At 41.5% G+C, this 13,221-nt stretch overlaps 1 protein-coding gene across 2 annotated transcripts; it reads right to left on the minus strand.

Annotated features, from left to right (window-relative positions):
- Nucleotides 1-309: 309 nt before the first annotated feature.
- LOC147336206 (equilibrative nucleoside transporter 2-like) lies at nt 310-13,072 on the minus strand. 2 transcript variants are annotated; one of them, XM_086285266.1, is made up of 13 exons: nt 12,889-13,071; nt 7,705-7,761; nt 7,475-7,556; nt 7,187-7,332; nt 6,523-6,662; nt 6,292-6,426; nt 5,964-6,061; nt 5,555-5,624; nt 4,915-5,102; nt 4,700-4,805; nt 4,480-4,565; nt 3,589-3,788; nt 310-1,802 (listed from the first exon to the last, which is right to left on the minus strand). In XM_086285266.1, the coding sequence occupies exons 2-13, from the start codon at nt 7,734-7,736 to the stop codon at nt 1,691-1,693; spliced, it is 1,395 nt and encodes a 464-aa protein (XP_086141392.1). In that variant the 5' UTR covers nt 7,737-7,761; nt 12,889-13,071; the 3' UTR covers nt 310-1,690. The 2 variants fall into 2 exon arrangements, with proteins under 2 accessions (XP_086141392.1, XP_086141393.1); XM_086285267.1 differs by lacking the exon at nt 6,292-6,426 and having other exon boundaries at nt 12,889-13,072.
- Nucleotides 13,073-13,221: the final 149 nt, after the last annotated feature.

The raw sequence follows: 13,221 nt of genomic DNA on the forward strand, positions 1-13,221 counted from the left end.
CCCTTACCTGTTATTTTGGATGTAGAAAAAGATCCTGCTGACTGTAACTGTACATACAAATGAACAATCTACACCAAACGCACAACCTGTCAAATAAGTTTATTCGCACACACACACACACACACACACACACACACACACAGGCATGAAGTCCCTTCCCTCATGTAATTCAGTAAAAATCTGTTCCTATTGAGCACATCATGTACCAATGTGTCAGAGAGAAGGATGTAGAACACAAAACCAAATGTATTGCAGAGCAGACATGAATATTTTAGAATAGCAGAGAAATACGCACGCCTTCACTTCAAGTCAGTTTAGATTGTTTATAGAAAACAGTAAAGACATTCTTGTTCTTGATTGCCACTCTTTGCTTTCCACTGCAACACAACGCACACCTGCTGAAGTGGCATTGGCGCAACGTTGCCTTATTTTAGGTTCCTATTTAAAGATGACGACACGGCCTGTGTTGGTTCATTTCCCGTCGGATGTAAATCCAGCATAAATCAAGTAAAAAAACAAAAATTAAAAAAAAACAAAACGTGAATATTTCTCCCAGCTTGAGCTCTCGGCCCTTCGCTCACTTTGAAACGACACACATTTCAACACATCATTGTTCTATAGTCTTCAATTACAGAAAGATAACAAAAACAGAGACTTGTCGAGCACTTCAGTGCACGTAACCCAAGTGTAACATTAATGTTAATTTTTTTTTCACTTCGATACATTTGAGCAAAGAGCAGTACTATAAAATCAGTGTGCAAGCGGAGCATGGCACAATCGTCTACAAAGGCCAATATCTGACCGTTCAAATTGGTAAAAAGTAACAAATAAAATGACGAATCAGCATTAAGAGTAAGTTTCTCGTCATTTCCCTAACAATCACATCTGATTCCTATGTTACAGCTACAGAAAATTCATTTACCTGAAAAAACAAACAAACAAACAAACCACCTCCCTGCCATTCAGTAGCATTTTACATCCTGATTGCAATACAGATAAGTATTTCCTATGTTTAGAACTTTTCAGGTTTGTAAGCAGGAAAAAAAAAAGTCAGTTCAAACTTTTGACCAGCAGATGGCAGCATCAGCTCAAACTATGGAGTTGCTGGCCTGAAGAAGAGAAACTACAGAAATAACGGAAGGAAACAAAAAAAACTCATCAGCCAAGTCCTCAATACAAAGGAAAATATCACAGTCTCAGCTGTGGAAAAAAAATGACCTACAGTATATCATACAAAAGTCTTTCTGACCGCCGTAAAAATTAATCTCAGTCTCCCTTTATCTACAAGTTATTGGCACAGGGTAATGCCCAGAAATAACTTTGACTGTTTTTTTTTTTGTTTTGTTTTCTTTCAAACATAAATAAACCTCAAAATGTAGAAATGCACAACAGTGATCAGAAAAAAAAAAAAAAAAAAAAAGGACTTCCCACGGAGGAAATGTTTCTAACCTGTTTCTCAGATTAGCAGCAGGTAACATGAGCAGCAGTTCTTTTCAGTAACATGAAGCATTTCCCCTTCTCTTTTCGAAGTGAAGCTAACAATTCCCAAACAGTAGCAGTTCTTCAGCCATGATTGTTCCAGTCTCACTGTGGGGCACATTTCCAGGCAAGCAGGAAACAGGAAGAAAAAAGAAAAAACAGAAAGGTCGGCCAGACGGGGGCATTCGTTTTCCTCTTCGTGTGTGTTTAACTAGATCAACTTCCGCAGGGGGAAGGACAGGGCGGCTCCTATGGACAGACCCAGAGCCAAGAAGAAGGTCATGAGGGCTCCTGCAGTCTCTGCGTCTTTAGGCTCCACCAACCTGAAGGCAGACATCACGTATTTAATCCACAGGAACCACAACAACATTGAAAAAGCACACAGTGGCTTCACTACATTCATTAGTGGACATTCAGCTTGCTGTGCCCTTTGGTCATGTGATCCAGGTACAGCTCAAGAACGCTTACCAATTCAAGTGTGCATAACGAGGTGCAATCATATTTCTGTGATTTCACCTTAAAATTTGTACTCGTATCTCATTTTTTCCTTGTTGTTATTTGTTACAGTTTTTGCTCCTGGTACACAAATAAGTCTTCATGTCTTCCTTATAGGGCTGCCACGATTAGTCGACTAGTCACGATTATGTCGACTATTAAAATCGTCGACGACTAATTTAATAGTCGACGCATCGTTTGAAGCTTTGTAAGATCACAAAGGACGCAGGAATGAGTAGTAGGATTTAAGAGTGTAATAACGGACTGAAACAGAAGATGGCAGCACTGCATGTACAAGGATGCCAGCTGCCGTTAAACCCCGAAGAAGAAGAAGCTGTGTCCCAGAATTCATAGCGCAGCCCAGCGCAGTTGTCAACAATGGCGGCAGCTAGTTAGTTTTAACTTTACTCTTATTATTCTTTCTGGGTTACAAAATAAACCTTTAACATATTTTAAGGCGAGAATGTAGCTGTGTAAACCTCAAATATCTGCTCAGTTTATCAAGACACCACGTATTTTCAAAAGCGCTCCGACGTTTTCGGAGACGTCTGTTACCCACTAGCTCGTTAGCTAGGCGGGGGCAAGGCTAACTAGAGCCGTGAGAACACCGGACTCCCGGCAAATAGTTTTCAAACCCACCGCCGTCTTTCGCTAGTCAGGTTAAACATATATATATATAAGTCACTTAGATAACTTAAAAATGTTATTGTTTGGCTTTCTTTAGTATTTTATTTGTTCCTGAGTAAATCGGTTTGGCTGAGATTAAAGGTATAGTTTTTGCACAGCTAAAACTGTCAAGCAGACAGCTGATTATCAGAAGTGTGAGATGCTGGAGAATATACTCCGGTGTCCTGTTATATTTTAGAAAGCAAGGAGTTTATTAAACTTCACCGAAACAATCTGCAAATTTCATTAAAAATTAATAAACTACCATCTTGTCTTTATTTTTAGTTAGCACAAACACTTCAAGCTGTAAGCTAATGATAGTTATATAAGACCAGATGCTGCTGGTGCAATAAGCTGTACGCTGTACGTCCAATGGATGATGATCTGATTAATCGACTAATCGCAAAAATAATCGGTGACTAGTCGACTATCAAAATAATCGTTTGTGGCAGCCCTACTTCCTTACAGCATCCTCGCCACTTTCTCCACTTCACCTTAAATGAAACCCCTACATGGGTACATGAGGCGTGGCAGTATGCTGATTGCAGACACAAAGCACAAACCCGTGGATTTAGAACGACTCACTAACATAACAGCATGTTTCATAACTCAGGGGTAATTTTGCATGTGTGAACATTTCCATATGCTTCCACATACAAAGTTGTGTCCAAAACGGGCATACAGATTTGAAAGACTACACCACAGTTATGCAGATGAATTTCAGAAGCTGTAAAAGGCGATTACACTAAGCTGTTACAGACTCAAACACAGCATGAGCTCCAAAACAACACAAAAACACAACACTGTTTAATAAACTGTAAATCTTTTGGTCCCAAATTTCAATAATAAGCAACCAAAACATGTCCACATGACAAGAATCAGAACACAGTCCTGCAGCTGTCTGCGGAGTGATCGTGCAACCTCTGAATGTGTCGACGCTGTACTCACTGTGGCGCGTAGGACATGGACAGGCAGACGAAGTAGCCGCTGGACAGAGAGAAGAAAACCATGATGACAGAAAATGCTGCGTCGTGTTCAAATAAAACAGGAAGGTAGTTGCGGCTCTGGACATTACAGAACATCAGCAGAGGGATGAACCCGACTCTGGAGATCACCAGCACCGGGAAGAGACGGGACTCTTTAGAGGGCTGCAGAGGAGACATGTAGGAGAATACATGAAGACGTGAAACTGGTTAAAAAGCGTGCTAGTATTCTGATTTACGCTCATTCAGGAAATCCAAAATAATTTCACTAAAAGAGGATGCAGTGCACCTACTGCTGTCTGAAGCTTACTGGAGCAAATATGTGGCTACGTCATTTAGCACCAGTGACCAAAAACCCTAACAATCAAACGACCTCCTTTTAGCAAGCGTTTGGTGACAGTGGGAAGGAAAAACGCCCCTTTTAACAGGAAGAAACCTCCAGCTCAGGATAACACATTCATCTGGATTCAGGAGTCGCCTCAGAATGACAAGTGTTGTGGTGAGTGCGCTCTGGGCGTTTGTGCTAAAAGCTTTTGTATAACGTGCTAAAATCTACATCTAAGCACAATTTTGTGCATCAATACACAGTAAAAGAATTTCCTCCTTGTTTTTTTCATATTTGAGATATATATATATACATATATATACACACATACATACATACATACATACATACATACATACATACATACATATACACACACATACATACATACACACACATACATGTTTGTCATATTAAAAAAAAGCAAACAATGAATGAATGAAAGAGAACAGCTCAGTTTTTTGCTGATGAAATATATAATAAGTCCAGTCTGGCATCAGACAGAAACATAAATAACATATGGAAACCTACCCAGCGTATCTTTGTGGTGATGGTCCGGCCGAGCCAGTCGTTAATATTGAAAATGAGGAAGCAGCACACCGAAATAAAATAGCTCTCTGAAGAAAGAATGAGTACAAAGATACATTTTTATATCGCGATAGGAAGGCTACAAAAGAGATGCACTGTATTTGTTGCCATCCGCTAAATGAATGTTGAGCGCAGCTGTACTGAAGCGAGTGTTCGGTCTTACCCCAGTTTTCTCCTTCGGATGTAGTTTTCACATCTACGGTGATGGCAGGGAACACAGACAGAGTGACTGTGAAAACGAAGGTGACGCAGAACGCCATCACCCAGATCTGAAAACGAGGACATGGATTTATTTATTTAGTATTTTAATATTTGCAGACAATGAACTGATCTAAATAGTTTCAACTTAAATCAAAACGACGACTAACACGAGGGTACCTTTTTAAAGACCTCTATAACAGAGGCCTTGGCTTGCCCCCTCTCAACCTGCTCCAGGGGCAGGAAGGCCTGCTTGGTTCCATCAGACCTCGGCTCGGCCTCGGCGACGCTGCTACCTTTGGCCGAGTTGCCGATTGCCAATCCGTTAACGTGCCCGGCCAGCTTGCCATTTTCCACCATGCTGCTTTCTGCAATTGAATGTCTATAAAGCCTCACTTCCGCTGTTTCACTTTCACACAAAAACATTATTATTCAATATGTGCTCAAAGGTAATGTTTCAAATGTGGGATCTGGTTGAGTGAATTATGACTAATTGGACCTCTATGGGCTTTTTAGCATTCATAACAAGGCAGGAGGCTGTGTGAGCCTCACAAACCCATCTTTGTTGGGCACCGTCTAATTGGATAAACAGAGGGTAAACTGACTTAATGAGATAATGTTCCACTGAATTGATTTGATTCAACCAGACTGCGAGGGACAGAATTGTGAACTGAGTCGAAAAGCAAACAAACGTTCGCTCACTGTCACAGTAACGTCTGACAGATTTTAAGGCTTCTGGTGTTCAGCGTGTGGCGCAGCTTGGAAAGGAATGGCATTAATTCAGCGATGGTGAAGAGTTGTTTGTGTAGCCAAAGCTTACCTTTCAGCAGCTCGTCTGTGGTGTCTGCCTCGTATGTGCTGCTTTTTTTCAAATAATACTGAGCAAACCCCTGCATGAAAACAAAAACACAACACAAAAGTCAAGCAGCTGAAATATCAAAATATAATAAACATTAGGTTTTGTAATCAAGTTTATACTATAATGGATTCACTTAGGATGCCAGTGAGCACTTGTGATACAAAGTCCAAAACCACTGTGTGTTCAACATCCATCTTTATATACTTTATATATTCTGTTTACTCAGACGAGACAGTTTGCAGTCAAAAAAATGCTACAAATGCCCACATCCAGGTTCATCTGCATACAAACTTATGTGTGGAGAGTTTGTATAGGTGAGGTCAGATGGATTGTGGGTAATGCAGTTATGCTGAGAGGACAGCTGACTGACCAGGCGTGGCAGCACCAAGTAGCTGAAGAGTGTGAGCAACGTCCCCACACACGGTGTGATGAAGTAACCCAAAGCTGCCGTTTCGTGGTCCGTTTTACCTGAGTGACAAACACACACAAAGCAGAGTTACTGAAGCATTCTGGGACAGAAATATAAGAGAAAAAAAAAAAAAAGCGTTCAACAAAACCAAGTGTGCTCAGGTTTCTTTGAAAGCAGTGTGCTGTGCGGTGTCATGCTGATTGCTCCTGTTGATTTTCAATGCCCTTGGTTACCAAGCAACTGAGGATTAGGAGCCCACTGGAAGCTTGTGTGGATGTAAGTGACTCACTTCCTATGGCTATTAGCATGGCGATGGCAGCGAATGTCCCAGCGAGGCCCTGGCCACTCATGAAGATGCTGCTGTACTTCTGAGGCAGCATCCCCACAAGACCGAACAGACTGCCCTGCAGCACGGCACCAAACGCTGACGAGGGAGGAAAAAAGGGGGGGCTTTTCTTGTAGCATCTTATCACTCAAACACATCTGTCTCCCACATATACATAGAAGCACAATGACTTACAGTTGATGAACCAGATAGTAGCCATGGTGACCGAGAAGAAGCAGTCTTCCTCCATGGGCACTTTGACCAAAACCGCTGTGAGGATGAAGAGCAGCAGGATGAAAACAAGGCTACCTGCGATACGTATCGCCTCCGATATCCTGAAACACACACAGTTGCAACACAGTTAACCATGAAGGACCTAACAGATCATAAAATATACCACAGAGCAACAGTCTGAGTATACGTTTACAGCGCACCATCGGGAAACAGACATCCTGTAAGGACGACGATGTGTCGAAGCAAATCAACTTCAACACATCGTCGTCCTCTAATAGGCAATAAACATCCGTCTGTTAGAGCGGCAGACATTCACGAAAAGTTCACGTGACAAATAATATAGTATAGGATCAGAGATTTCTCACGACACCATGGCAACAAGGCTTTCTGTTATCTGTTTTTTGGGCTAAAGATGTGTTCATTAATGTGACTGCATGACCTTCAGACTTGTGTTATGTTAAAAGAGAGAAACGTGTTATTAGGTATAATCAGATTCCTACTGCCATTACTTAAAGACCAATAACTAAGCTGCTGATTCAGACATAAAGGTGACATGTTCAAGTGCAGCCAGATCATCAGAAAGGATGATCTGCATGTTTGAAAGCGCTTTAACACAGTCACTGACCTCGGGTAGAGGAAGGAGTTGAGCAGGGTAAATACCAGCAGAGGCAGCTGAGACAGCAGAGTCATCCAGTTGTTGAAGTAGTACTCTTTGCGGACGACCTCGGTCCCGTTGCTCGATTCATTTGTCTCCAGTCGACGTTGGAAGTACTACACACCACAAACGCAGGGCTTTTCATTCAAAAATACGACAACAAAGCTACATCTGACGTATAAAATACAAAATATACTATCACTGAAAACCCAGCATATGCTTCATATTGTGTCAGATTTTGTGAAGTCTTGTTTTTACCAGTGAAGCTGTCATGAAGAAATTCCATGGCAGCAGCGTTCCCAGGCCCAGAATGAAGAACATGAGTCCCACCGTGTAGTATCTGTAGATGGGGAAAAGGGATGGTGCATGAATATTGGTGAAATCTTGTGTCTCCTTATGCAACAAAACGTGTTTAGGTGTCACGCAGAAACTGTGGCTGAGAGCAAAACGAATGGGAACTGAAAGCTGCTGCTGTTTGTGTAACTCACCGGTCCTGAGGGGCGTCTGTTCGTCGTTTCATCCTGGTGTCGGAGTTTGTTTAGACTCTACGGGCAGTGGGAGAGAAAAAAGGGTCAGCCACGTTTCCAAAAGCTGTGAGGGGCTGGCCAAATACAACCGGCTCTCGAGACGCTGTATAGTACATACATGTCACACATTTACATCTTATAATTTAAGCCTTACTGACAGATTTTTTTCCATTTACTGCAGCAACATTCGGTTGACACACTTCTTTCTACCTGTGTCAGGGGTTAAATATGTAGGTAAACTTCTGTTTGTGACATAAAGCAGAGTTTCACTCCCGCTTGAGATCAAAGTGGGCTGCAGCATGTAAAATGACTTTGACATTCCTCGTTACTTTCTGGGTTAAAGTTACTTTGACTTGCGTCATGTGACATAAGAATGAACCTAGCAGCATGTGGTGTAAGCAGCCATGAATGACAGGAGTGCATACATCTAATTAAACAACACGACTAAGTGCAATTTCAACGATTTTCAATAGAGGCGATGGAAACAGCAGCAGCTGGAACAAGTTCAGCCTCTCTCCAATGTGTCCACCGTTAGTCATGAATTTGACTTCACACCTTGTGTACACACAAATGACTGCAGTACAGCCTCGGGGAGGACAGACAGGTATTGAGTTCTCACTGGAAAAAGCCATTTCCACTCACTCACAGGAGGACATGTAAGGCTGCTCCACTGTTTGTTTTCTAAACTCACTTTTTTAAATTCAATAAACACAAAAAATATTAAACACAATATTCATCTCTTTTCTGTAATGGTAATGAAAATGTACTTCACTGGCTGACATAATCATTACCACATCACTCATGCCGCTACTAAATTAAAAGCAGAGCTGTAAATATTGGGCGGGCATATCCAAACGATAAAGCAACAAAGACGATACTTTATCTTTTAGATACAGTATCATTCATCATGGGAGGATAATAACAGAAACAGCACTAAAGACTATGAACCTGCTGGGATTTGCTCTTCATTTACTCTTTCCGCACCACCTGCCCACCTGGCAGTGTGACAACAGCAGCCATTTACGGCTGAGAGGTTACTGGGTTGTGATGTTCAAAGAACCAAAAAAGGATACCTCGTTTACATCAGGATATATTTGGTTTTATTAAAAGGCCGCATACTGCAGATGCCATCATATTCAGGCTTTAAAACTGGCTGCATGGGAAACTTTTTTATGAGTGTAATCAGAATGCAATAATGTTGCTTAATAAAAACACTGATAATGGCTATTCTGCTTCTGGATGACTGGCTGAATGCTTTACCCAGACCACAGAGTACATGACAAAAGCAATATGGGTCACACATTTCACATGAAGGCAGGACAATAAACTACATGTGTGACCTCCGACCTGATTCTCAGTTCCTGTTGGGCCCCTTAGGGAAGTCAGTCTAACGCCCTGTGCCTAATTAAATGCCTGTTGTTGCCGTTTGGACAGACTGTGTTTCAGTGGCCCTAAAATCTGACACTGGCATGTTTAATTTCTCTCTCACTGCCATAAATACTCGTAATGTTCCCCTAATCCAGTCTTGACTAATACTGTGTTGTATCAAGGATCAGGGTGACTTTGGCGATCCTTATGACAGGATGTCTTATTCATACAGCTATAATTCTTAGTTTTACAGCACAGTCATATTTCTTTCTAATAAGGCAAGAGACAGATTCAGAAGCAGCTTGCGTTGATTTCCTGGAGGACCAGGCCGTTTGTTATGCAGCTGTGAAGGAGGATGTAGTATGGTCTATTCTTTCCCCCCCCGCCGAGTTTCATTTACACTTCTTTGTCATGGTTTGGTTTTCATCTGTAAAACTTGTTATTGACACCTCCTTCCAACAAAGGCAGGTGTGACAGACCAACAAACCACTGTTACAGTTGAGTTATAGGTCCTCACTATTATGAGTGTCCTTGATCGTCTATAAATGGCTGGGTTTATACGCCGGTCTACTCCTCGCTTTGTTAGATAAGCTAAAAATCCATGTGTGCTTCCTCCCTGGTGAGACAGTTGGTTGAACACCCTCTGCCCTCTTCCCTCAGTGACAGAGCTTTCAAAAGCCATCATTCACTAAATCAGCCTGGTCAGAGTCGTTACAGTCCAACCAAACAGGACTTTTTAAGCAGCGGAGCAGAACTAATTAAACTGAACTGGTAAATCATGAGCAAGGCTAAAGTCATGGGGCCATAAAAAGCTGCCAGCTTCATATTTTCAAACATATTGCGAAAGACATGCAGGTAAAAATGCCTCAGATGATCACCATGCTGCGGTTCGACAATGACTACCTGGCGGCACCTTCAAAGTTATTTAAAAACATCTAGAGGTACAATTTACAAGTACACACTGTTCTCTGCACACTCTGTGTTGGGTGTGCCACGTGTCCCATCAAGGGCACAGTGATACAAACACGTCCAGGGGTCATTTAAAGTCGAGGCTTGAAGCAGACATACAGCAATAGGGTCACACGACCTTTTCTAGGTCTACATCAGCAGCATCAGCTGGTTTCATTGATAAGCTACTTCTCAGCTGCTGAAATCACGTGTATGCCCACTGTTGAGAAATTTAGTCTGGGCTGATGTTACTCGTTTCTTTAGATGAAATAATCAATTTCCACAATGAGCAGGAAACAAAAACACTAGGTGGCTATCAAACGCTCCGGTCACAGGACCCGATCAATGAAGAGACTGCAGATCGCTCACAAACACGATACTGTCAGCGCCTAAACTTGTAAGACTAAGAAAGAAATTACATGTGTAGGGCGACGAAAAGACAGAAACACTTAAAAACAGCAAACATAAATAAAAGCTGGACGTCAATTAGTAAAATAATTTATAAAGCCCAAAAACAACCTAAAGAAATGTTTTGGCAGGTTTACATATAAGAGCTGACGACTCATTTAATATTCAGGTGTGCCCTCTTTCACCTTCAAAAACAAGTAGGACAAGCAGGATAAGAGGGGCATTTTGCGTAGACACTCCCAGGTCTGTGAACTTTAAGTAAATAACTGCCCAACACAGCTCACACACAGCTAGGCTTCAAATCCAGCAGCTACAATGAGGCAGTCACTCCCTGGGGTGAAGCTATAATTTGAGTATTAGTCAGAAGTTGGTACCAGACTCTGAGTGTTTAACTTGAGAGCTCGGAGGCATTTAAACAGGATATGAGTGTTGAAGATAACAGCTGATGTTGGCTGACAAGCATTTATTCTGCTCCTAGCAACGCCAAAGCAATATTTGTGTCCTTTTCATTTTGGGACAAAACCTAATCTGTCTCCAGATATCCAAGTTACTCAAAACACTGTAACGAAGGCTTTCCAATATACGTAATTTACTTAAGTAATGCATTCACACGCGCTTTATTTCTTTCACTGTCAGACATCAATAAACATCTTAAAGACACCTTCGGGCTAGCTATGTCGAGATGCTGGGGCACAGGAGAAGCCATGAAAAAAAGCCGTAATGGTATTCTGTCCTGCTCCTTCACACACACCTCCAGAGTTATACAGCACAAGGAGCTACTTATAAGCAACAGCTGAGGTCAGGTGCAACTAAGCTCTGTAGGTGAAATGGTGCAAGCATGAATCTTTTTTAAGTCAAGAATAGAAAAAAATGCAGCTCTTCCTTATAAATGGTCACGCTCAGTGAAAACACATCAAATAAATGAAACCAAACCAATCGGGCCAAATTAGGTCAAGACATTTGGGAACTACAGAGTCAGTTTTATTTGTCACGAGCTGCTTCTGTTGTCTGTAATAACAAATCCTAAGTCTAGACAATCTGGCCCTTAAACCTCACACAGGATAACATTCATCTGTCAAGTCTCGTCTTGTATTTAAGTGTAATCAACGTACAACAAACCCTGAGGGAACTGTATCCCTTCTGACACACAGCTCCCAAAATGTAAGAGTTTAAAAGCAATTAGAACCATAACTATGGAAAGGAAAGGACTGATGTGTCTGTCTATTGAAGTGAAGTATGTGTCTATCGAATAGGCACATACTTCTCTTCTTCCCTGGACCTCTTCGTGTTGACTCACAGGGGAATGTAAATCATTTGGACTAAGAGCAGATTCCTCAGACAGATGAAGATATTCCACCGTCTCACCATCAGAAGCTCAGACACTAGATTCCTGCAAGGTGACCAATTGTGGTCTTTCAGGGTATCTAAAAAAAAAATCTGTTTAAAAGGCTCCTAACTTAATATAAGGAAACAACAAAGACAAAAAGGGAAAACCTAATCAAACTAATACTCTCATACTAACAGTAACTGCAACTAAGAGTACTAAAGAATCCCACAAAGATGATAACACAAACTTACTAATAATCAAACAGAAAAACAAACAGAGAATATTCAATTATAAAAAACTGAACAGAAAATTTCACAGTTTATTAAATGCTGACATAAGCTAACTCAAAGTAGAGACGTGCTATTTTTATGTACCCATTATTTTATTTTATTTTCAACCCAATGGGCTGAAACACAAAGCCCGAAGGTCAATACGCAGACACACTATCGCACAGTACTATAAGGTGTAACACCTACATGGCTTCCGTATTGAGTCACAGGGGCATTCTTACTGTAATCTGACCATGTGCGCACATGGCAGCAGCCATTCACACCAGAAAACCAAACGTATGTGCCCTTGTCACCCTCAACTAAGTACTACCTGGTTAAGTTCGGTTATCACGCGATAACGCAGATTCAACCACTTTTACTCAAAGACATTCAGCCCGGGTTCATTTCACTCCAGACTGTAAAACACATTTTTCTTCATTATCTGGTTCAGTAGTTACTTACTCCGCTGTAGTAACTACATTATTCAAAGAGGTAAACTCCCGTCAAATATGATCTTTACTGGACGAGGGACTCCGCTTTTAATCCCAACAGATATGAAAATACACCTGCTCGGTTTACCAGACACACCAAACGAATAATAATTTTAAGCTTAAGAAAAGATATTATGTTGAACATTGCGGTTAGTCTCGATAGTGATGCATCAGTTTGTACTCGGTAGACGCACGTTTCAAGGTGTACAAGACACAAGAGGAAAGCTGCTATCACGGCGTAACTACAGAGACTGCGAATATCACGTCTCATCACAAAACAGCAGTAAGCTAACACAGTGCCAGCTAACGTGACCTACAAGCGTGAAACACTCACCGAAAAACCGATGCTGCCGTCACGCTGTTAACATAATGTGCCTGCTGTTCGCGGAAAGGTTCAGTGAGCCAGAGGGTCCAAACATATATGTTTGCTGTCCATTCACATGGCGGGAAATGTAGAAATCGTGCCACTATGCATTTTATAGCACAATAACCGGCACAACCCGCCTCCTTAAAAAAGAGGCAAAAAGCACTTCCGGTGTGCTCTACTGCGTTTCAGCTCTACTGTTTCAGCACATTTTGTGCTGAAACTCGTTTGACACGCTGAATTAATAGTGCTGTTTTAATAAAATTAATTAAACAAAGAGGCTCAATTATTAGTGCTACTCTG

Source organism: Aulonocara sp. 'chitande type north' Nkhata Bay, linkage group LG3 (genome assembly GCF_057382095.1).
Source record: "Aulonocara sp. 'chitande type north' Nkhata Bay isolate Kocher_YH1m ecotype deep benthic linkage group LG3, A_spYH_male_GT1.1, whole genome shotgun sequence".
Taxonomy (NCBI): Eukaryota; Metazoa; Chordata; class Actinopteri; order Cichliformes; family Cichlidae; genus Aulonocara; species Aulonocara sp. 'chitande type north' Nkhata Bay.

What these genes read in the sequence shown, in the direction of transcription:
- LOC147336206 (XM_086285266.1), bottom strand. Translation starts at nt 7,736, where the DNA reads ATGAAACGACGAACAGACGCCCCTCAGGACCG. An exon ending in TACTATCTGGTTCATCAACT is followed by an intron (nt 6,427 to 6,522) that starts GTAAGTCATTGT and finishes CTCCCTCGTCAG; the next exon opens with CGTTTGGTGCCGTGCTGCAG. An exon ending in CATGCTAATAGCCATAGGAA is followed by an intron (nt 6,062 to 6,291) that starts GTGAGTCACTTA and finishes TTTGTCACTCAG; the next exon opens with GTAAAACGGACCACGAAACG.